Here is a 24,990-nt window from a genome sequence, read left to right on the forward strand (position 1 = left end):
CATGCCACCGGGGAGACACAAACATGTGGAAGAAGCTGCTCTGGTCAGATCAGACCAAAATCAAACTTTTTGGCAACAATGCAAAACGTTATGTTTGGCGTAAAAGCAACCCAGCTCATCACCCTCAAAACACCATCCCCACTGTCAAACATGGTGGTGGCAGCATCATGGTTCGGGCCTGCTTTTCTTCAGCAGGGACAGGGAAGATGGTTAAAATTGGGAAGATGGATGGAGCCAAATACAGGACCATTCTGGAAGAAAACCTGATGGAGTCTGCAAAAGACCTGAGACTGGGATGGAGATTTGTCTTCCAATAAGACAATGATCCAAAATATAAAGCAAAATCTACAATGGAATGGTTCACAAAAAATATATCCAGGTGTTAGAATGGCCAAGTCAAAGTCCAGACCTGAATCCAATGGAGAATTTGTGGAAACAACTGAAAACTGCTGTTCACAAACGCTCTCCATCCAACCTCACTGAGCTCAAGCTGTTTTGCAAGGAGGAATGGGCAAAAATTTCAGTCTCTCGATGTGCAAAACTGATAGAGACAAACCCCAAGAGACTTACAGCTGTAATCGCAGCAAAAGGTGGTGCTACAAAGTATTACCTTAAGGGGGGTGAATAATTTTGCACGCCCAATTTTTCAGTTTTTTATTTGTTAAAAAAGTTTGAAATATCCAATACATTTCGTTCCACTTCATGATTGTGTCCCACTTGATGTTGATTCTTCACAAAAAATTACAGTTTTATATCTTTATGTTTGAAGCCTGAAATGTGGCAAAAGGTCACAAAGTTCAAGGGGGGTGAATACTTTTGCAACCCTCTGTATCTGGGCTCTTGTTTGGTGTGGTAGACCTAGTCTCTGTTGTATCTGGGCTCTTGTTTGGTGTGGTAGACCTGGTCTCTGTTGTATCTGGGCCCTTGTTTGGTGTGGTAGACCTGGTCTCTGTTGTATCTGGGCTCTTGTTTGGTGTGATACACCTGGTCCCTGTTCTATCTGGGGTCTTGTTTGGTGTGGTAGACCTGGTCTCCGTTGTATCTGGGGTCTTGCCTGAATGACATATCGATATCTCTACTGTATATGCTCGTGGGGTGATCAGTGAGTCGATGTCTCGCTCACTCACGGTGTACAGCTTGATGTCATCCATGTAGTGGACACGTCTGATCACCACTCCACTTCTGAACCGGTATCCATATCCACTCTTTGTGGTTCAGGTCTATGCAGAACAGCAGTGCGGACAGAGCATCTCAAAGCTAGCCTATATGCAACACTCGATAGTGACTTGTGCACTTGGCTTTGAGTTGGCCTCCATAGTAGTCCTCCAGAGTCTCATCGAGTTCTTGATGAAGGCTCTCAGTGTCCTGTTGATGTTGTGTAGTTCCAGTTATTCCAGTTATTCCAGTATCCACGACTAAGGCACTGAGTCGTAGGCTTTCCTGTAGTCGCTCCAAAAATTAAGAGAGGTATGTATTTATGCTGCCATTGTTGCGTGAAAGTGGAAATACTGTCCTAGACTCTGGGAGACAATAGGACTAGACTGTAGAAAACTCTAGCAGACTGCCCTGGATGTAGTGGACTCCAGGAGACCATACTTGACTGTTTTGGACTGCAGTAGACTGTAGTGAACTGTGTCAAACTGTAGCAGAACACCATAAACTATGGGTGGTATTTATACTTTCGATCATACTTGTGCAGTAATCTCACGTGTTATGTGTTTCAGATACACCCTGTAGTGTGAACTGTGTCAAACTGTAGCAGAACACCATAAACTATGGGTGGTATTTATACTTTCGATCATACTTGTGCAGTAATCTTGCGTGTTATGTGTTTCAGATACATCCTGTAGTGTATCACAGGCCTGGTTAGGACTGGGTTAAGTTCTGTCCCAAAGTAAGTGTCCCCAGAGCACTGCAACATCCCCACTACACCCATTGTCCCCCACTGGGACAGCCTTGAGTTCACACACACGCACACACAACACACACACACAGAGCTGCACTCCTTATTTAGGGCTGCCCCTCCTCCACCCTCTCGTCCACCCACCTGTCTCTGTCTCTTTAATGTTCTATTGACAAGTTTGAATCACACAACTTGTGTGTGTGACTGCAGTGTGTGTGTCTGTTTGAAACTGAACTGTGAAGGAAGCTGAGGCTGCATGGTGTGTATGTGTGTGCGTGTGTGTGTGTATGTGTGTGTGTGTGTGAGAGGCTGGCACACAGTCGCAGTATGCGTGTTATGTACTCAGCATGCCAACTCGGCCTCGGCACTGCAATGCAGCGCTGAGGACTTGGCCAAGTCATGCCACTCTCTCTCTCTCTCTCTTTCTCTCTCTTTCTCTCTCTCACTCATTCTCCCTCTCTCTCTTTCTCTCTCTCTCTCACACACAAACACACACACACACACAAACACACACAAATGTACACAGACCCTGAGACTCGCACAGCTCAGGACACGTGTGTGTGGCGTGTTCTCCTGCGTGCCTGTCGCCGTGGCAGCGTTGTCGGTGTCTGTGGCGGCTGGTGATGCACGCTGCCGCTCCTCCCGTCCTCCGCAGGGCAGTTAGCCGCATTAGCTCCCTGCCTGTCCTCAGATGACTCCTCCTCCTCCTCATCCTCCTCCTCCTCGGCTGTCTGCTGTATCGCTGGCTCCCCCCTCCCAGCCCCCCTCCCAGCCCCTGACAAGCCAGACGATACGTTGACTGAGCGGAGAAGAAAACCTCTCCCAGCCGGCTGCTGCATGGAGGAGAAGCAGAGGAGGAAGAGGAGCAGAAGGAGGTGAGGATCTGTCTATCTGTCCATCCACATGTCTGACATCCACCCTCCCAACTGTCTGTCTGTCTCTGGAACTGTCTCTTTAACCTGTCTGTCTCTTTGTTTACACTTTGTCTTTCGTCCACTCGTCCGTTTGTCCGTCTGCTGTTACTGAACTGTAAACAACAATAACCCTGAACTGAACTTACCTGAACTGGACTCTACAGGAGCCAAGGAGTCTGTGTCAGAACTGTCCTGCACCGTAAGGGAATTTAGCCTCCATGGTTTGGGTCTACGGTCCTAGACCTGGACTCCTGATGAAAACAGCAGTCTGAAAAAGACTTATGCAGACTGTCCTAGACTCTGGCAGATGATAGGTGAGTGTCATGGACATAGGGGACTGTATTGGACTGCAGTGCACAGTACTATGTCATGGGTGAAGGTAGAAGACTAGAGGACTACAATTGACTGTCCTGGATTCTGGTAGATAATAGGTGTCAGTGGAAGACTGTAGAGGACTGTTGTGGACTGTCCTGGACAAAGAATGAGTGTGGAGGATTCTAGTGGACTCTTGTAGATGATAGGTGAGTGTTGAGGACTGCAGTGGACTATCCTAGAGCCTGATGAAAGATGGAAGACTCTACAGGACTGTCATTGACTGTTTTGGATTGCAGGGGACACTAGTATGTAATAGGTGACAGTAGAAGACTGTAATGGACTGTTATGGATTGTCCTGGACTCTGGTAGATAACAGATTCAATTCAACTTTATTTATATAGTGTCTATTACAACAGAAGTTGTCTCTGGGTGCTTTCCAGAGACCCAGAAGATGACCAGATGATGCTGGGTGGGTGTAGAAGACTGTTGTAGACTGCCCTGGACTCTGGTAGACAATACATAAGTGTGGAAGACTAGTGGACTGTTGTGGAGGATGGAGGGTTGTAGAGAAATCTAGTGGAAGGTTTTGGACTGCAGTGGAGAGTGGTATGTCATTGGTGATTGTAGAAGGCTGTAGAGGACTGTACAGGACTTTCCTGGACTCTGGTAGATAACAGGGCATGATGGAAGACTGTGAAGTCAGTGGACTCTTCTGAACTCTTGTGTATTATCGGTGAGTGTTTTGGACTGCAGTGGATAGTGGTATGTCAAAGGTGATGGTAGAGACTGTAGATGACTGTTGTGGTGTGTCCTGACTACCGGAAGACGAAAGTAACAATGGGTGAGTGTAGAGGACTGTTTTGGACTCTCCTGGATTCTGGTACACAAAGGATGAGCGTGGAGGACTCCAGAGGACTCTTGTGGAAGATAAGTGAGTGTAAAGGACTGACATTGACAGTTTTGGACTGCAGTGGACAGTAGTATGTCGTAGGTGACAGTCATGGATTGTCCTGGACAGGGCCGGCCCAAGCCTCCATGGGGCCCTAATCAAAATTAGATTTTGGGGCCCTCTATTACTGCCAATAATACTGATTATTGATCATTCACACACCCACTATAAACTTATTTCATGTTCTTCCCTGTCACTACAAATACACTTGTTAAACTAGATGTAAGAACTTTTTGCTGTAGTTAGATTGCTCTTAAATAAAATTTGTATGAGCTATTTTTGTGGTTATCATTATGTTTGTCCAAACAAATTTAGGGTGGTGCCGGGCATTGAAATGGGCGGGAGGTTGAGGAAAACAAAGGTGGTCTAATAATCCATGACTGTATGTGTGTATATATATATATATATATATATATATATATATATATATATATATATATATATATATATATATATATACCGAGAATCAGCTTAATCAAAGTTGCAGTTTAGCTCAGTATTACGCGAACACAAAACCATTAGCTTGCATAGTAAGCTATCTAACCAACCAGTTAAAAAGAGAAATCTCTTTCGTTTTTAACTAGCTAACTTTAGCTCATTTGCTACTATAGGCTGCACACGCATGCAACGTCAAGGATATTCCTCAAGTTTCCTAACTTGAGGAAACTTTTCAATTTCCTTGACACCAAACGTTACATTAAGACATGCAAACATACCTTTATCTTTCCGTTTCTTCTCCTCTTTATTTTTCATCTGATCCTGACGGATAAGTCCATTTTTGCGACATGGTGGGCCTTCAACCTACTCCTCAGATGTGAAGTGAACACATTACCAGTGGAGCTCTGGAGCCGAGAGGCAGTAGTCAATATGCCAGCAGTAGTCTACTGTTAACATAATATTGTTTATGTAATAATATTAATTATTGTGTTTTTGTACAATAACATACCTTTGATTATTATTATTATTATTTCTTTATTTGGTATGGACATCACAATTACATAGGACAAACCAAATGCACTGTTTGAGTGTTTTAGCATACATGCTAATTTGTACATGCAACACTTGTCCACAGGAGGCTTTTAAAAAAGTACAGACAATAAAATATACAATAAAATTAGAGGATGACATAAGATATAAAGCAAAGACAACATAATTTAAGAGCAGAAGCAGACCTGACCTATTCATGTAGGCACTGTTGTTTAGATTTGAGCCATAGTCTGAGTCCTCTGTTGAAAATATTGCCACGCGTTTCTAATTTTAAATTAGTGGGTAAAGAATTCCAGAGTTTTGCACCCTTCACAGAAAAGACAGACTCACCAAAAGAGGTCTTATACTTTGGGATACGACAATCACCATTGGTGGAGGCCCGTGTGGATAATGTATGAATCATCACTCACACATAAAAAAATAATTTTATTATTTATTTTATTTTATTTTTTTACTTTTGAGGGCCCCCTAGTGGTCACGGGGCCGCTTAGTTCGCTTATGCCTTGGGCCGACTGTGGTCCTGGACTCTGTTAGATGAGAGGTGACAACGGAAGACGGTAGAGGACTAATGTGAACTCTTCTGGATTGAGGTAAATATTAGGTGAGTGCGGAGGACTCTAGTGGACTAATTTGGACTGCAGTGGTAGATGATGATGGGGTCAGTTTAGAAGACTGTTGTGGACTGTCCTGGACTCTGGTAGACAATAGATGAGTGTGGGGGACTCTAGTGTTTTGGACTGCAGTGGACAGTAGTTTGTCATAGGTGACAGTAGAAGACTGTAGAGGACTGTCATGGATTGTCCTGGATTCTGTTAGATGAAAGGTGACTGTAGAGGACTCGCGTACGTTTTTATGACGGTAGCAAGGTGGACATGTTGGACATAGGATTATACACCAGGAATATTAAGCCTAACCCTGAGCATAGAGTGGGAGGTGGGACACTGTCAATCACTGGGATACAGTGAACAGATTGGATTTCACGTGACGTGTTTTTGTGAAAGACCCTCCCCACTGTCCTCTGCAGGGCTCAGGCCACTGTTGTGGGCTGTTGGCATCTTTCTTGTCTGCAGCAGAATAAATATCAACAGATGGCAACATGAACAAACATTACTGTTAATTTATAGGCAATCAAAACACTGGACCGATCCCAATTCTGCTTTGTAGCTCGAATGATGAAGTTACAGGTTAAAAACTTCAACTGCACTTTATCAACTTGAAAGCAATTAAGAGCTCAATATAAAATTGCTGAACTTGTAGACATTTTTCTGTAGGGGAAGTGGTGCAGCAAAGAGTCACAGGCCAGCATTCGGACCTGGACCACCAGGATGAGGACGATAGCCTCTATGTATGGTGCGTCTTCTCAACCAATTGAGCTATCCAGAACCTGAACAGAATATTTCTGAAGTAATTTTTATGAAGATGACCATAATTCCTTTACTTTCGCCACTCTCTTGATTCCTCAGTTATCTTTCACATGACTGAGAAGGTATTCTCAGAAAAATAAAATCTCAACTCTCCATGAAGACCTTTAGGACAGTGGTCTTCAACCCTGGACCTCAGGACCCCCTGTCCTGCATGTTTTGGATCAGGGCTAGGGAACCCTGGTCCTCGAGAGCCGCAGTTCTGCATATTTCAGATGTTTCCCTCCTTCAACACACCATGATACAAATGACTGTGTCCTTGTCAGACTTGTGAAGACCTGAATGAAGTGATGACGACCTTTAATTAGAATCAGGTGTGTGGATTCAAGGCAACATCTAAAACGTGCAGGACTGTGGCTCTCGAGGACCAGGGTTCCCAACCCCTGTTTTAGATGTTTCCCTGCTTCAGCACACCGTGATAAAAGTACCTGTGTCATCAACAGAGCTGTGCAGACCTTGGTGACAAGCTAATGAGGACCTTTAATTAGAATCAGGTGTGTTGGTGCAGGGAAACATCTAAAACATGCAGGACAGGGGCCCACCAGGATTGAGAAGGACTGCATTAACAGACTTGTCCAGACCTTTGATGACAAGGTGGTGACGACCATTGATCAGAATCAGGGGTGATGATGCAAGGCAACATCTGAAACATGCAGGACAGTGGGGGCTCGAGGTAGGAAACTTTCAGGACAGTTCATGGAAATATGTTTTGTACTGTTGCCACAGATCTGCACGTACCGTATTTTGCAGACCATTAGACGCACCGCAATAACAATAAACGGGTCCATCTCCATACATAAATCGGGGTATTAGGCGCATGATAAAACATATATAAAGCGAAACAAAACAGTCAGGTAAGTCGAACTTTATTCAATTCATTCACAATAACTCAGAATATCGTTCAGTTGTAACTAAGACAGAAAAATAAAGACATTTCAAATCATTCGTCTTCCATTAATCCGTGAGGTTGGAACAACGTTATATTCCAACATTTGATTATAACTGGATGATGAAACAGAATTTGAAAATTGGGTTTACGCTAATAACGTTGGCTTGACGTCTAATGACAGTGAGGTAACGTTGACTAGATGTTGGATGATGGTTGCTTGCAGCGCTACATAATTAGTTATGTAAAGTGATCTGACAGTGCAGCCCGTATCCAACCAAAGACCAACTTTAATGTGTCTGAACGGGTCCGACCATCAGTCAAGCGGAGCGGCTTCGTCGCTACCAAAGTCACTAAAACATGTTGACAGATTTCTGAGTGCAGTGTACCACATAGAACTGGTTCGAGGTCAGTAAGCTCAACTAAATTCATACATAAGGCTCCTGATTATAGGGCACACTGCCGATTTGTCAGAAAAAGTAAAGATTTGAAGTGATCCTTATAGTGCGGAAAACACTATATCCTGGAGGATGTGGTTTTGGGCCCTTGGCTAAGCTTTTGCTCCTGTAAAGCTGGAGTGAGAGCTTGGTTCACATTGCTGTCAGTTAGAAAGATTCCTTCCCAGTGGAAGTTGGACTCTGCCAGGTCTGCCCTTTGTCACCAGTTCTGTTTACAATCTTTTTTGAGCTCCTAGGTGCAGCCTGGAGCTGGACGGCTTCCAATTTGATTGGTTTAAAAATGCATATATGCTTTTTGCAGATGATGTGGTCCAGGTGGCTCCATCAGAGACTTCCACCAGAGTCTTTATCATTCTGTTGTCGCGGACAGAAAACTGGACCAAAAGAAAAAGCTGTCGACTCACGAGTCAATGTGTGTTAAGACCTAAAACTCCAGGCCGGAGCCAGAACTCCAGACCAACCCAGAACTCCAGGCCAGTGGTGCTGCACGGATGGCTTAGTGACAGTTAGTTAGCTGTCTTTCCAATTTTCCTTTGAAAGCATTTATGTTTTCTTCAGTTACAGTTAAGTCCAGCTCTCAGATTTGATTTCTTAGGGCCAGTCCCAATACATCCCCTACCCCCACTTTTCAGTCCTACCCCTAAATTTTGCGCGTTCCGGTGAGGGTAGTGGTGTCCCAATTCCTCTTTTCATCTAGGGGTAGTTGCCTAAATGAGGGCTAGTGTGTATGAATCTAGCCCTTCAGAGCTAGGGATTTTAGATGCCGACTCGCCGACGGAGGGCCAGAAAAATTTCCCAGAATGCTTTACGTCATCATTTTCAGAATGAATTAAAAAAACAAACATGGCGGACATTTCTTATTTTTTAGTGAATAAAATCAATATTTTGAATTAGTTTCTGCATAAAAATGCGTTTTGATTACATTTCTAGCGAGAAATATATATTTTACTTTCATAATATTCACTCAGTGAATGTACATAATCACTCGCTTGCTTGTTGTTGCGTTGTATCTTCAGATCTCGCCAGAATAATGGCTGATTTACGGTTCCGCGTTACACCAACCCAGAGCCTACGGCGTAGGTTACGGCGTAGGTTACGCCGTAGGCTCTGTGTCGATTTAATACGGAACCATAAATCGCCGGCGATCCTCTCATCCCCGAAAACTTCGGAGCAAATTTATTAACAGGCGTTATTCGGATAAACTGAGCCCAGGTTGGGGATCTTAATGGTTACTTTTAGGCCTGAAAAAATATTAAAACTTAATAAAGTGGCATATTAACAGCGCTATAGCGGAAATTAAAACAGCTTTTAGCTCTGGGCTTCCTGATATGGTGTGACGTATGTGCAAACGTAACTACGCAGTCGCTTACGTACCCGAACGTAAACCACGAAGTGACGTAGCAAGTGGTGTCCCAATCCCTAGGGAAGATTACAAGGGCCCTACGCCTGTGGCTTCATTTTTAGGGCTAGTAGTTGTGAGTGAGGGCTAGTGGTAAGCTTGAATTATGGTTCTGCGTCAAATCGACGCCGTACACACGCCGTTGCCGTGACGCCGTTGCCGTGACGCCGTTGCCGTGACGCCGTTGCCGTGACGCCGTCGTGAACCCTTCAGACTTCTCCGTCACTCCATTCCGCCGTGGTGCAGTACCCCCCGTGAACGCTAATTCGCAATCTTTTCCTGAATGGTTTATCTGCCTTTTTCCGGTCACAGTGAATCAAAGAGATAAGGACAACTATTGTGCAAAAAAACTAAACCAAAAAAATCACACATACACGAAGAAAAGAGCGCTGAAAGTTCACGACTGCTTCAATCCGGAAACTGGAAATGCGTTGTTACCGAGCGAACCAATCACAGCCCTCTCGTCTGCGTTTGGTCTGTGTCGCCTCGACGCGTAGTTACAATTTTTGGGAAGTGCAAGTCAATGACGGCGTCAGTGACGGCGTGTGGTACGCGTCGACGCGTACTCTACGGCGTCAGTCTACGGTGTCGTTTTGACGCAGAACCATAACTCAGCCTTTAGTACAACGCTCCTCAATAAAAGTTGCATGCAGAAGAAGTGGCACCCCTGCTAGGCCTCAAATTCTGCTAGCTAGCCAGGTTTAACTTGAGTTTCAATGTCAAATTCCCAAACCATGCCGGTTTTCTTTCGGATGAATAAACTGGCAGGATCAGGAGCAGTGAACTCCCCTTTTTCACGACAGCCCCATGACCAGACTGGATGGATCTGTCAGAAATGTGAGCTATGATGGTTGGTTGTTCTGCTGATGTTCGAGGTTTGATACGGATGGTTTTTTAAAGATGTTTGTTGTGCTAGTGGTCTTTAATGAAAGTAGATGAGGCAAACATGCAGTAAAGAGTGACAAGGCCGAGACTCAAACCAGGGTTGCCTGCACGAAGACTATAGCCTCTGCAAATGGTGCTAGCTCAACCCACTGAGCCATCTAGCACCCTGTGATGGATGTTTTAACCATTCCCTGATCTGCCTCTTCTCTGTTACAGCTGTTTATCTACACCACACTGGCATCCATCTTGATGACCTACCACCAACTCCTCCTCCTCCTCTTGCTTCGCTCTGACCTGTACCTCTCCGACCTCCGATCTCATGGATCTGGAACCTTCCGCAAGAGTTTTCTGCAGCATCCCTGAAACTTAAACACCTTACTTTCTTCAACCGCCCGTCACTTCCTGTCCCGTCTTCGACCGGACTGACGGCCTCCAGCATGTCCGAGGGGCTGCTGCAGGTGGAGATCCCAGACTTCGGCAGCAGCGTGTTGGGCAGCCTGAACGAGCAGCGGCTGCTGGGTCAGTACTGCGACGTGTCCATCCTGGTGCAGGGTCAGGCCTTCAAAGCACACCGGGCCGTCCTGGCCGCCTCCTCGCTCTACTTTAGAGACCTGTTCAGCTCTGCGGCCGACCCCTCCTCCTCGGCCTCCTCGCCGTCGCCCTCCCAGATGGTGTTTGAGCTGCCGTCTTCGGTGACGCCGACATGCTTCCAGCAGATTCTGTCCTTCTGCTACACTGGCCGCCTCAGCATGGCCGCCAGCGAGCAGCTGGTGCTAATGTACACCGCCGGATACCTGCAGATCCAGAACATCGTGGAGCGAGGCATGGAACTGATGATGATGAAGGCTGCGTCCTCCCCGCTCTGCTGCGACTCTCAGGTGGGTCTGATCACCACAAAGGACTTCAAAGTATTAAATTTAATTAAATTAACACTGGTAGGTAAAAAAACTCCCCTAGGGGGAGAAAAACCATAAGCCAAACAGTGTCAAGAAAAACTCCCCTTTAACCCCTTTAAGAGATAAGGAAAACTATTGTGCAAAAACCAAAACAACCCAAAAAAAATAATCACAGCCCTCTCGGTCTGCATTGGGTCTGCGTCGCCTCGACACGTAGTTAAATTTTTTGGGAGGTGCACGTCAGGCTCCGGCGTAGGCTTTGCGTTGATTTAACGCAGAACCATAATTCAGCCTTTAAGAGGGAAGGAACCTGGACCAGGACCTGGATCATAATGGGGGACTCTCCAACTGGGTAGAGCGGGAAAAGAGAGAACAAACAGAGAGAAAGAAGAACAGAGAAAGGAGAGACACAGACACAATGGTTAACTGGTGTACTACAAGGATGACTATATAAACGGGGGGGGACTGCAGATCAGCATGCAGCTCCTGAAGCTCTGGCCTGCAAACATCCACAGAAGAGAAAGGGGGGGGACAGACCACCAGCACAACAAACTACAAGAACAATGGAGAACAATGATGGTTATGAGATACTTATCATTAATAACTGAGAAAGGAAAGAGAAGGAGGGGTGACGGGAACCGCCCAGTGGATCATGTTGGTGTCCCTCTGCAGCATAGCTCTATAGCAGCGTAGCTCTATAGCAGTGTAGCTCTATAGCAGCGTATCTAGGATGAAGCTCTGGTTCAGACCAGCTGCTCTACTGGCCCTAACACACTAGAGTTTACACTAACTACAGGCTTTACTAAACAGAAAGGTTTTCAGTTTGGTTTTAAAGGTGGAGGTGGTGTCAGCCTCCTTAACCCAGATTGGAAGTTGGTCCCATTGTAACAGTTCCTGATAGCAGAAGACCCGTCCTCCAAATCTACATTTGGATACTCTAGGAACTACGAGTAAACCTGCACTCTGAGAACGGAGAACTCTGTTAGGAACATAGGGCACTATCAGGTCTTGAAGAAACCAGGATCAGCTGGAGGATATTCAGATAATTACTTGGACATCCTGCTAATAACACATTACAGCAATCTGGTCTAGAAGATAGAAACCTCTGAATTAGTTTTTCCGCATCACTCTGGGAGAGGATGTTCCTGATCTTTGTGATATTACGGAGATGGAAAAACCTTGTTTTATAAACTTGATTAATAATAATGGCTTGGTTTTTATATAGCGCCCTTCAAGGCACCCAGAGCGCTTTACAGAGACCATTATTCATTCATACACATTCTCACCAGTGGTGGTAAGCTACGTTTTGTAGCCACAGCTATCCTGGGGCAGACTGAAGCGTGGCTGCCATATTGCGCCAAACGGCCCCTCCGACCACCACCAACATTCATACACATTCACACGGGGCAAAAATGGACACCAGAGTCAAGAAGCAGATCCGTGGAGGAGATTCAGTCCACTGGACCGCGACTGATTCATGTGCAGACCAACTACTTCATGTGGGGTGGCAGTAGGGTGGGAAGTTCAGATTAAGAGTTGGGCCATTTTATGGCTGGTTTTGACCGGAGTACTCTGGTGGGTCTACATCTCCTGAACCTCGAACCTGAAGGCAGCAGTTCTGGTTTCAGCTCTACTAGTCCTGGTTTCAGGTCTACTAGTCCTGATTTCAGTTCTACTAGTCCTGGTTTCTCCTCAACCCGACTGACATGCCTTCCACTGAGGAAGCAGAGGGTTGGGGCTCGGAGGCGTGCTCATCCATCACCCAAGCCGAGGTCACCGAGGTGGTTCGTAAGCTCCTCGGTGGCAGGGCACCAGGGGTGGATGAGATTCGCCCTGAGTACCTCAAGTCTCTGGATGTCGTAGGGCTGTCTTGGTTGACACGCCTCTGCGACATTGCATGGAGGAAGGGGACAGTACCGCTGGGGTGGCAAACCGGGGTGGTGGTCCCTCTGTTTAAAAAGGGGGGCCGGAGAGTGTGTTCCAACTACAGGGGGATCACACTTCTCAGCCTCCCCGGGAAAGTCTATGCCAGGGTACTGGAGAGGAGATTACGGCCGATAGTCGAACCTCGGATTCAGGAGGAACAATGCGGTTTTCGTCCCGGTCGTAGAACACTGGACCAGCTCTATACCCCCCTGCAGGGTGCTCGAGGGTTCATGGGAATTTGCCCAACCAGTCTACATGTGCTTTGTGGATCTGGAGAAGGCATTTGACCGTGTCCCTCGTGCCATTCTGTGGGGGGTGCTGAGTGAGTATGGAGTCCGGGGCCCTCTACTAAGGGCTGTCCGGTCTCTGTATGATCGAAGCAGGAGTCTGGTTCGCATTGCCGGCAGTAAGTCAGACTTGTTCCCGGTGCATGTTGAACTCCGGCAGGGCTGCCCTTTGTCACCGGTCCTGTTCATAATTTTTATGGACAGGATTTCTAAGCGCAGCCAGGGGCCGGAGGGGATCCGGTTTGGGGACCTCAGGATTTCATCTCTGCTTTTTGCAGATGATGTTGTCCTGTTGGCTTCATCAGACCGGGACCTCAGGCATGTGCTGGGGCGGTTTGCGGCCGAGTGCGACGCGGCAGGGATGAGAATCAGCACCTCCAAGACTGAGGCCATGGTTCTCCATCGGAAAAGGGTGGCATGCCTTCTCCGGGTGGGTGGAGAAGTCCTGCCTCAGGTGGAGGAGTTTAAGTATCTCAGGATCTTGTTCACGAGTGAGGGAACAATGGAGCGTGAGATTGACAGACGGATCGGTGCAGCGTCCGCAGTTATGCGGTCGATGTACTGGACCGTCGTGGTGAAGAGGGAGCTGAGTCGAAAGGCGAAGCTCTCGATTTACCGGTCAATCTACGCCCCTACCCTCACCTATGGTCATGAACTTTGGGTAGTGACCGAAAGGACAAGATCGCGGATACAAGCGGCCGAGATGAGTTTCCTCCGCAGGGTGGCTGGACGCTCCCTTAGAGATGAGTTTCCTCCGCAGGGCGGCTGGACGCTCCCTTAGAGATAGGGTGAGGAGTTCGGTCACCCGGGAGGAGCTTGGAGTCGAGCCGCTGCTCCTTCACATTGAGAGGAGTCAGCTGAGGTGGCTTGGGCATCTGTACCGGATGCCTCCTGGACACCTCCCTAGGGAGGTGTTCCAGGCATGTCCCTCCGGGAGGAGACCCCGGGGAAGACCCAGGACACGCTGGAGAGACTATGTCTCTCGGCTGGCCTGGGAACGCCTCGGACTCCCCCCGGAGGAGCTGGAGGAAGTGTCTGGGGTGAGGGAAGTCTGGGCATCCCTGCTGAGGCTGCTGCCCCCGCGACCCGGGAACGGATAAAGCGGGAGAAGATGAGCGGGGAACGGATAAAGCGGGAGAAGATGAGTGATGAGTGAGTAGTCCTGGTTTCAGTTCTACTAGTCCTGGTTTCAGTTCTACTAGTCCTGGTTTCAGGTCTACTGGTCCTGATTTCAGGTCTACTAGTCCTGGTTTCAGCTCTACTAGTCCTGGTCCAGCTCTACTAGTCCTGGTTTCAGGTCTACTAGTTCTGGTTTCAGGTCTACTAGTTCTGGTTTCAGTTCTACTAGTTCTGTTTCAGCTCTACTAGTCCTGGTTTCAGCTTCACTAGTCCTGGTTTCAGGAGTACTAGTCCTGGTTTCAGCTCTACTAGTCCTGGTTTCAGATCTAATAGTTCTGGTTTCAGCTCTACTAGTCCTGGTTTCAGCTCTACTAGTCCTGGTTTCAGGTCTACTGGTCCTAGTTTCAGTTCTACTATGGCACTTTTGCACTAGGACTTACTCGGCCCGACTCGGCTCGTCACGCCTCTACCCGCCTCTACCCGTGTTTTTCCACAGCCAGGTGAGAAGTGGGCAGGTTGGGGTGAATCTGCTGTGACGTACTCGATTGCGCAACCGCTTTGTTCATGTCGGCGCTGATCAGAAATCAGCTGGAGCCGCGAGCGGCTGAGAGTAAAACAGCCCGTCTACATCCCTTTTTTAATTGTCTCGTCAGCCACCAGGTTTATGAACATCTGCACCTCAGAGTTGGATCACCAAACAGACGTTTTGCGCTTTATAATAAAATCGCCGCGAGCCGCGGGTCGCTCTCGCGCTGACTCCCGCTTCCTGATTCAAACGTCTGACGGCCCCGCCCCCCGACCAATCAGAGGCGCGGAGGGTGGTGACGTCCCCGCCCCCCGACCAATTAGTGGCGCGGAGGGTGGTGACGTCGGCAATAGTCCCTGCTCAGCCCCGTATAGAACCTCGCTGAAATGGTTACAGAAAAATGTATCGGCTTGGAGCGGCTCTACCCGTCTCAGCCCTAGTGCAAAAGGGCAAAACGTGTAGAACCGAGCTGAGGTGGTACTAGTGCAAAAGGGGCACTAGTCCTGGTTTCAGGTCTACTAATCCTGGTTTCAGGTCTGCTAGTCCTGGTTTCAGTTCTACTAGTCCTGGTTTCAGGTCTGCTAGTCCTGGTTTCAGTTCTACTAGTCCTGGTTTCACCTGTTTCAAGTAGATTTTCACTTAAAGGTATAGTCTGTAATCGTATTCAAAAACATTTATTGTTATACTGGGTGAAATGGTCCTTCCATCCTGAGAGTAGCCAGTGATTTCAGAAAAAGTTAAGAAAAAAATCCGACCTCTCTGACAGCTTTAATCCTGTAAAAACTCTGACCAATCTGTTTTTGCGCACCGAATGGCACGGATTGGTCAGAGGACCAGAGGCTTGGCAGGGGGGAAAGAACCAATCAGCCTTCATTTTAAGTCCCGCCCACAGCCCCCTCTGTCCCATGCGCGCACTCGTCACGTTGAATGTAACGGCTTGCCCTGCTAAAAAGGCTAAAAAAAGAAAGCCGAAGTGCGATTCTGCAGCGCAGGTTGTCCGCTACTGGGGGTCTGCCACGGACCGCGGGGTCCGTGGGGATGGAGGCGTCTCCATCCCGGCGAGGGCGGAGAGCGCCGGCGCGGGTGGCGTTGTGCTGCGGTGCCGTGCAGGCTCTGGAGCCACGGCTACGCCGTAGCCTACGGCGTAGGGTACGTGGCGACGCGCACCATTCTGCGTTGGTGTAACGCGGAACCATAAATCAGCCTTCAGTGTGTGCTCTGTGTGCTGTTCTGAACTTCTCTGTTGTGCTCATTTTGCTGGGACGTCGGGTTCCTCCGCCGAGACACAACTTTTGCGGTATGCGTTTATTGTTGTGTCTAAAAATGATGCGCACCCAATCAGAAACGGTACAGATATTCTTTGATATTTTTTTTATATTTATAAAAAAATAAAATTATAAAAAAATAAAGGATCCCCATAACTTTGATTGGGTGGGCAGGACACACGTTTGGGTGGGCACAGCCCCGCCCTGCCCCCCCCTAAAACCGGCCTCGCTTACAGGTGAATGAGACATGGGGTAGTTTTGTTGAAAATGTGCTGTCCAAAATGTCCTGGAAAACTCGACTCCTGCAAATGCGCGTTCCCCAAAGTTTGTGGGGGCGTGGCTTTGGACGGAGCGCTGACGGGAGGGGGCGGGGCTTAGAGGAGGTGCCACTTTCAAATCTTGCTAGCTCTCCAACATCAAGGACTATACCTTTAAAGTAAGTAGAAAAAATCTGCCAGTGGAACAAGATTTTTTTGCTTGTAATGAGAAGATAAATCTTGTTCCACACTGGCAGATTGTTTCTACTTATTTCAAGTGAAAATTTACTTGAAACTTGAGGTGAAAATGGTCAAATAAGTTATTTTTCTGGTAATGACTCTTGTTTTAAGTGCAATGAGATTTTGTGACTAAAAAGTAGACATTTTAACTAGAAATAAGACAAATATTCTCGGTAAGACTTTGAGTTTTTGCAGTTGGAATGTTTCATGTATGTTTTTTTTTTGCTTTGAGATAATGATTTACATGTACGGTAAAGTTTAATGTAGGTTTGTCGTGTTATTTTGTTTTCTTTCTTTATGCCTTGTTTTTAACTGTATGTTTTAAATGTATTGTTTTTTAATGTGGACCCCAGTAAGACTGGCTGTGTTTAAGGGCATAGCTAATGGTGATCCTTACAAATAAATAAACAGACATCTCTCTGCTGTTGCAAGTAAATAAAAACCCAGCTAGCAGCCCACGTGAGTTATGTCATTAAGCGTCTGACAAAAACACGTTTCCATGAAATCTGTAGGAGTCTATTAATGATGTAGAGCAATCCTGAAGGGCTTTCCTCTGTCCCAGGAGCAGGTGACAACCACAAGGTTCACCAGTTCCAGTACACAGCTCCATCTGGTGGACATGAGAGGAACTAAGATGCACTACATGTGGCAGGGGTCCCCAAACTTTTTTCAGTGGGGGCCACAACAACTTTCCTTTCTGTGATGGGGGGCCGAGGTTAGTCTATAACAGAAAATGATCCGCCCCGGCTTAACCAGCGGACTTCAGTGTAAAACACATCTCTGTGGGCTGATTCTTCTTTCTTGCTGGTGCTTGCTGGTGAATCAAGCAGTGGACTTGTAGCAGGAGTGTGAGACCTCTTTCTGCCATTTCTTTTTTCACGTGCCCGACGAGCCCCCGCGACGCGCCGGTCATATTTGGAGCACCATCCGTTGTGATGCTGGCCAGCTTAGACCAGTCCACATCCAACTCTTCCATTGTTTGGCAAACTTTACCAAAAATATCATCCCCTGTTGTCGTATCTGTGAGACTGCCAGCTCCTCGGTAACTTCAAAGTTGGAATTTACTCCCCGAATAAAAATGAACAGTTGTGCTGTGTCCTGCATGTCGTTGCTGTCATCCAATGACAACGAAAAATACACAAAATCTTTAGCTTTCTCTTTCAGCTGGGTGGTAATGTACATTATCCCCCATTTCTTCATCCCGCCTGGTGACTGTAGATGCGGACAGACTCACCGCGTTTAGGACATCTTTCTTGTCCGGACAGACCTCGTCCGCAGCAGCGCTCCAACACTTTTTAATAAACTCCCCATCACTGAACGGCTTTCCACGGCGTGCTATCAGTTTAGCTACCTTGAAGCTGGCCCGGACGGACGCCACGTTCATCTGCGTCTGAAGCAGTAATGTGCTCTGTTGGGCTAATCCACATTTTAGCTGAGTCACCTTGTCTCTCCTCACTTGGCCCTGCAGGCTAGCATACTGCAGGCTAGCATACTGCTCTCCATGGCGGGTTTCATAATGTCGACGAATGTTACATTCTTTGAACACTGCTACCGTTTCTTTGCAGATCAGACAAACTGCCTTTTCCTTGCACTGAAAAAAAAAATAGTCATCTGTCCACTGCTGTTTGAAAACTCTGCACTCTGATTTATCTACTCTATTTTTCGTTTCCCCAAAACTTTCGGCATTTTGTCGTCTTCTTCTTTTTTTTTTTTTTTTTTAATATTTTTATCCCGGTTTTTTCCCCCATTTTATCACCCAGTGCTCCTACCTAAGTAACAGTCCTGGGCATTGCCATCCTCTACCAACCCCGGGAGGGCCCTGCACTGGTCTCCTCCTTAACCTGAGGAGTGAGCAGGCCGCATCTTTTCATCAGGCAGGGTGGGGCTCCTCCGGCCGGACGTAGCGCGTGGAAGTATCACGTTATCCTCCCCACCCTATCTGTTCCCCGGTAGCCCAGAGGAGCCCAGGACTGTGTGCATGTTTTTGTGAGGGTAGCTCACATTAGCTACCAAGGGAACACGGGGAGAACATGCAAACTCCACACAGAAAGGCCCTTTCACCAACCCCACCCATGGTGTGGTGCTGAAGTCATGGGGGAACTAACACGCACTTCAGCGCCCACAGCGTCCCCGGTGGGAATGAAACCCAGGACCTTCTTGCTGTGAGACGGCTGCACTACCTGCTGCGCCACCGTGCCCCTTTGTCATCTTTTTCTGTCAGCTCACCACTCGGTCACGGTAAAAGTCACGTCAGAATATACCATTGTGTGAGGGGGTGAAGATGAGCCACTATTAGTTATAAATAGCTCATAACTATGGTCAATTTTAATTAGAATGCCAACATTTAAGTACGGATATCTTATGATAGGAAAATTAAAAAAAAAAAAAAAATTGCTGGGATCATAAGTGGGCCACCCCAATTGCTTTGGCGGGCCGGATGTGGCCCGTGGGCCGTAGTTTGGGGACCCCTGACATGTGGGGATGATTTGTCATCAAATGATTTGATTCGATCCTTGATTCATCACAGACAACGTCAGCAGATGAGCTCGGGGGCTACGACGGCCCTACGGTCCAGCAGCAGCACGGCGGCCCCCAGCTGCAGGAGAGAGGTCTGGACCAGCCGTCCCTGAGCCCAGCGGAGCTGCTGCTCACGGTCAGCAGGATCAAGCAGGAGAGAGCCGATACTCCCCCCACGGAGGAGAACGACGAAGGAGGAGGAGGAGGAGATGGAGCCAGGTGAATTGACTCATGTTGAAGTTCATCTAATACGTCTATCTGAATCCAGATAGTTGTTTCCTTATATGTTCACCTATACCAGGGGTCGGCAACCCAAAATGTTGAAAGAGCCATATTGGACCAAAAACACAAAAAACAAATATGTCTGGGGCCGTAAAAATGGAAAGTCTTGTATAAGCCTTAGAATGAAGGCAACACATGCTGCATGTTAGTTATAACTGGGGGAAGATTTTTTTTTTTCATTATGCACTTTGAGAAAAAAGTCAAATGTCGAGAAAAAAGTCAATGTTGAGAAAAAAGTCGAAATGTCGAGATTAAAAAGGAAAGGAAAAAGGAAGAAAAAAGAGAAAAGAAGAAAAAAAATTAAAAATAAAAGGTCAAACATTTTTGAAAAAGCTCCAGGAGCCACTAGGGCGGCGCTAAAGAGTTGCATGCGGCTCTAGAGCCGCGGGTTGCCCACCCCTGACCTATACAAATGCAGAGAGCCACTGCTCCCTTCATACTCTGGAAACGGTGGAGATATGAAGTAGCCAGGCCTCATCTGCAGCCTCCTAAATAGTATTTTCAAATTTAGAAATTCTGAATTTGAGTTTCTTTGAGTCTTTTCTTTTCATTTGAATTTTAACACCTTCCCTGCATTTGTTTTCTTCGTGGGGCTCTAATATTCTGTTAGAAAACGTTGAGTCAGAAAGTCTCTGTTTTTCTCCTTGCAATGTCTCCCAAATGTTAATAAAGTTACTAAATTCTTGCCCCCCCCTCTCCCTGGGCTCCTCCTCAGAATGGACGTGGTGGGGGAGCTGCAGGCCTCCAGGACCAGCGCTCTCTGCTACCTGAGTGCAGCCGGAGGTGTGGTTCCGGGTCTGCAGTCATACCTGCTGGCAGGCGGGGGCCGCTCCAGTCCCGGGGGGTCCAGTCTTCCCACGGACTCACCTCCCTCTCACCCCCCCACAGAGGAGGAGCTGGAGGAGGACTACTACAGCAACGCCGTCCACCCGGGGGTCTACCAGCACATCTATGGTCACCCTGGAAACCCCTACAGTGAGTTCCCAGAAGTTCTGCTGCCCCGGCCCTCTGGGCTGATTCACACTCACAGGACACGACACAGGCTGGTCCTCCGCCCAGACATCTTTGAAACAATAAAATGTGACAGGCGGCAGAAAAATACCTGGCTCAAATATCAACAAGCAGAGCCGGTGTTCTGCCAAATTATCCTACCCGGCGAGATGTCCCACTTTGCGTCACTGCGCTGCGCATGCACGCAAGTCAACAGCATCGCCTTGACAAAAACATCACGGAATCGTCCTACCGATCAGCTGTATATGAAGAAATGCCCCAATCACAATTCCAGCTTCCTTTACCAAGGTTGCTGATCTTCTACTGCATCTTCATTTTACCCCACCCCCCAACAACTACTACCCCACCCCTCATATCCACTCATATCCACTTTTTATTGCACAGATTGATTTCTCACATCGAGACTACTGCTGCATTCAGATGAATCTGAAAATCTGATGAATATGAAACTTTGTATAAACCTTTTCTTTATGATACTTCCTGGGAATGTGCATTTTACTTATTTTCAAAAAGAAATTAGTGATAAAAATATAGATATATGTAGTTTGAAAATGTATTGAAACACAACAAGGTGAGATACAGGCAGTTCTATCCGCATGCGTGTATGTGACCGCATGATTTGACGGGGTATTTTCATCTGCCAAATCGTGCTACCTGATATCTATGTGCTTCCACATAGATATCAGGTAGGATGATTGGACACCTCGGCAGAGAAGGATGTCATTTCATCCTACGGGTAGGACGATTCACGGAGGTAGGACAACTCGGCAGAACACAAGGCACAAGTCATAAGTGAACTAAACAGCTGCTTAGGGCCCCGTGGCCACTAGGGGGCACCCAAGAGTTAAAGAAAAAATAAAATAAAAAATAAAATTATTTTTTTAGATCTTCAGTGGCACAAGAAAGACTGAGTGGACTGGCAGTTATTAGTATTAACAACAAAGTTGGCCATCAGATTTCTTATGGTGATGTCATCAATGACTTTGCCTCCAGAAAAGCAAGGAAGCACAGTTTCTAAGGAGAGGGTGGAGTATTGAAGACAAATAAAAAAAATCTATTTAGATTTTTTTCTCCCTAATTTTAATTAGTACTATATCATTTTAATTTTTAAGTGTAAATCAACCCCAGGCTGCTCTTGTAGCTGAATTTGCTCCATTTCAGATTAAAAACCATAGATGGTAAAAACCTGCCAGACTGACAGTAGGATGATGGAAACAACACTGCTGCAACTGTGCAGCTCTCTGACCTTTTATCTGTTGCTTCTCTGAGTGGCCAGTAGTTGCTGACTTTTATAAATATTAATTGAAAGATTTTTCTGCAAGTTTGTGAATCTGTTGTAGCTTCCATGGTCTTAATCCCTGTGGATTACAATCTAACTACAACAAAAAGTTCTTACATCTAGTTTTACAAGTGTATTTGTAATGACAGGGAAGAACATGAAATAAGTTTATAGTCCCAGAATGGGATGGGAGGGCTTGAAAAATTAAAAGTCAGACACATTTGAGTGCACAGATGTGATTACTTTTTATTACGTAATTTATGTGTACTGTGTCTAAGTTTTTTCCTGTAATTTTAATGGGGGCGGCGCCCTAGCGCCCTCTATTGACAAGCCGCCACTGGCGGGGAAACTGTTGAAAGGGAGTGTTGTTCTCATCTGTGTCGTCCCTGTTTCTCTTTTCCTCAGTCCAGGAGAAGCTTGAGATGTTGCCCCTCCCACTGGCGAACGAGCGCCGGCCCTGCGTTCTGGTTGGCCGGGACAACATGGCCCTGCCCGCCAGCCTGATCAGTCAGATCGGCTACCGCTGCCATCCGTCGCTCTACACGGAGGGAGACCCCGGGGAGAAGGTGGAGCTGGTGGCAGGTAGGACAGCAGAACGCCCGTGCAGCTGTCGTCACGGTAACCGGAAGGCCAAGGAAAGGCCGTGTGAAGAGTCACTGATGTCAGTGTGTGTGTTCAGGTTCAGGTGTGTTCATGACGCGCGGACAGCTGATGAACTGTCACCTGTGTGCCGGAGTCAAGCACAAGGTGCTGCTCAGGAGGCTGCTGGCCACCTTCTTCGACAGGTGAGTGCTTACCTGTCAGTCCACGGCAGAATCTGGTGGCTTCGCTTACCGGTACCGGGTATCGTATCGGGGCCGATACTGCTCTCATATACTCGTACTCGCAAAAATTATCCGATACCACGCACCGATACCGTGGTGATGAGAAGAGAGTAATACATGAGTGAGACTGGCAGCGCCGTTTCAGGCAAGATAGAGACAATTAATGCAGCGGGACGTCAGCAGGGTGGACATATTTCAAAATAAGGGACGACGACAGAAGTAAGGCAGACTGAAGCTACGTGCTGCTTAGGTGTCAAGAGGAGGAAAGGAGAATACGTCGTTTAATACCAGCAACTTGATAAAACATCTCAAGATCATCAGAAAGCTGAGTATACGGAGTTTTCTAATGCTACTGCAAGACCACAACAGCAACATTAGCTCAGGTTCTGAAAAACAGACAGACAATGGCAAGAGACAACCCACGGGCCGTTAAAATACCGGAGGCTCTAACCGTTATCTAGTGCTGGATGAGCAGCCACTGTCAGTTGTAGAAGACCAAGGATTTCATCGTCTTCTCGACGCACTCGAGCCGCGATACGATGTTTCATTGATATGTTATATGTTTGATATCTTCTTAAATGTGAAGACAGTGCCAGTGTGGAGACTTTTTGTTTACACAGAAATATTATTTTTTGTTTAAAATAGTTATTCTACTCATTTTATTTATTTATATTGAATTCCAATTCATTGCATTTTTCATTGCATTTTTAGCCTAGTTATTTTTGTGGTAGAAGTATCGGTACTCATATCAGCAAGTACACAAATTAAAATACACGGTTGTGATTGACAGGTTCCATGGTTGTGATTGACAGGTTCCACGGTTGTGATTGACAGGTTCCATGGTTGTGATTGACAGTTTCCATGGTTGTGATTGACAGGTTCCATGGTTGTGATTAACAGGTTCCATGGTTGTGATTAACAGGTTCCATGGTTGTGATTGACAGGTTCCATGGTTGTGATTGACAGGATTCTACCTTCATATGTTCATGTGGTTGATTGTGAGATTGTTGCAGTTCCACTGGTGTGTAACTTATCTGGTGATGTGGGGACTGTCATGTCCTTCATGTGGTCGTGAACTTATTGTTGACGTCACGTTTCCTCATATTCTGGACTTCACTGCATCACCAGTGAGAGTCGCCACCGGACAAAACCTCAGAAAAGTGCCAGACTTGATGTGTGAGTGAAGGACCGCAACTTTCCACGTTCAAATCACTTTTTGAACATCCGACCGTGAGCGTAGAAAGTGGTGTACGCACGTTTCGTACATGAGGCCCCTGGTGTCTACAAGTACGGTTCTTGAGGGCAGCTGTCCGGCATGTTTCAGATGTTTCCCAGCTCTAACACACCTGATTCAAACGAGTGGATCAGCTTGTAACCAATGTCTACACATGTCTGCTAATGACCCTGTCTTCTGTCTCAGTTGTGTAGAGCTAGAGGCATCTGTAAAGTGCAGGATAATGAAGAGCCCAGCACTCTGTAACTGGAGACACAACAGCTAGGAAAGACCAGCCCTGTTACAACTCCAGCCTCCTGGGCCTTACCCTGGACTGGTGGGCCGGGAGGATCACTAACTCACTATGAATGCGGTTGAGTGTAATTTAGTGTTGCTTCATCTGGACGTCTCTGAGGAATGAGCTGAGAATCGTCCAGAAACTGTAGGGTCACTTGGTGAAAGGGTGGTTTATGGCTGTTTGGGGGCCCTATGAACGATTGTTTAGGGGGTCTCTATTTTGCTAAACTCCAGTGTGATGGGGGGGTGCAACCCTGTAAGATGACCTGTATGATGCATTAATCAGTTGCACGTTAAGAAGGAACATTTTAGAGTTATGTGGTCCACTTTCTTAGTTCTACTGATAACCTGGGCAGCAGCATTCTGGATCAGCTGTAGGTGTCTGATGGACTTTTAAAGCTGGATATGTTCTTCAAGGTCCTGCTGAGACATTAGTCCTTTGATCCCAGAGATGTTCTTCAGGTGATAGAAGGCCGACTTTATAATCGTATTAATGTAGGGTCTGGATCTAGACCTGCAGGTGATCTACTGACCACGTAGTGGTCTGGATCCAGCAGTGAGTTCATCTCCACTGACCTCTGTGTTAAAATGTCCAACTTAACAACAGAAATAAATTTGTTTACAGTATGGAACACAAATCAGTTTTGGTCTCCATGGTTACATTTCACCTCCATGACGACTGAACGAGGGATTTTATGTACTTAATAGGTTGTGTGATTGAGAGCTCTGCTAAAATTCATTCAAAAATCTATTCAAGGCGCCGTATACCCATAAAAAGCTGCAAAACATTGCTCTAAGTTGACTCCCTAAACTTACTACTGGTTTATTTTCGGTACTACCGCTCCAATGGCCAACAATTTGCGAAAGAACAAATTCACCGGATGAGCCACCACCGTGTGGCCTAAAGCCACGGCCTCAGATCCTTCACCTACTG

General features: G+C 46.8%; 1 protein-coding gene across 1 annotated transcript in view; it reads left to right on the plus strand.

Moving 5' to 3' along the window:
- Positions 1-2,599: 2,599 nt before the first annotated feature.
- LOC133451186 (nucleus accumbens-associated protein 2) overlaps positions 2,600-24,990 on the plus strand; it is a 28,222-nt gene continuing 5,831 nt past the window's right edge. The window contains exons 1-6 of the mRNA XM_061730152.1: positions 2,600-2,778; positions 10,334-10,995; positions 19,161-19,369; positions 20,148-20,407; positions 22,128-22,304; positions 22,402-22,507. Coding sequence (XP_061586136.1) covers positions 10,555-10,995; positions 19,161-19,369; positions 20,148-20,407; positions 22,128-22,304; positions 22,402-22,507 — 1,193 coding nt within the window. The 5' untranslated portion in view covers positions 2,600-2,778; positions 10,334-10,554. The remainder of the gene's footprint in view (positions 2,779-10,333; positions 10,996-19,160; positions 19,370-20,147; positions 20,408-22,127; positions 22,305-22,401; positions 22,508-24,990) is intronic.

The sequence above is a fragment of the Cololabis saira genome, chromosome 9 (assembly GCF_033807715.1).
Source record: "Cololabis saira isolate AMF1-May2022 chromosome 9, fColSai1.1, whole genome shotgun sequence".
NCBI classification, from domain to species: Eukaryota; Metazoa; Chordata; class Actinopteri; order Beloniformes; family Belonidae; genus Cololabis; species Cololabis saira.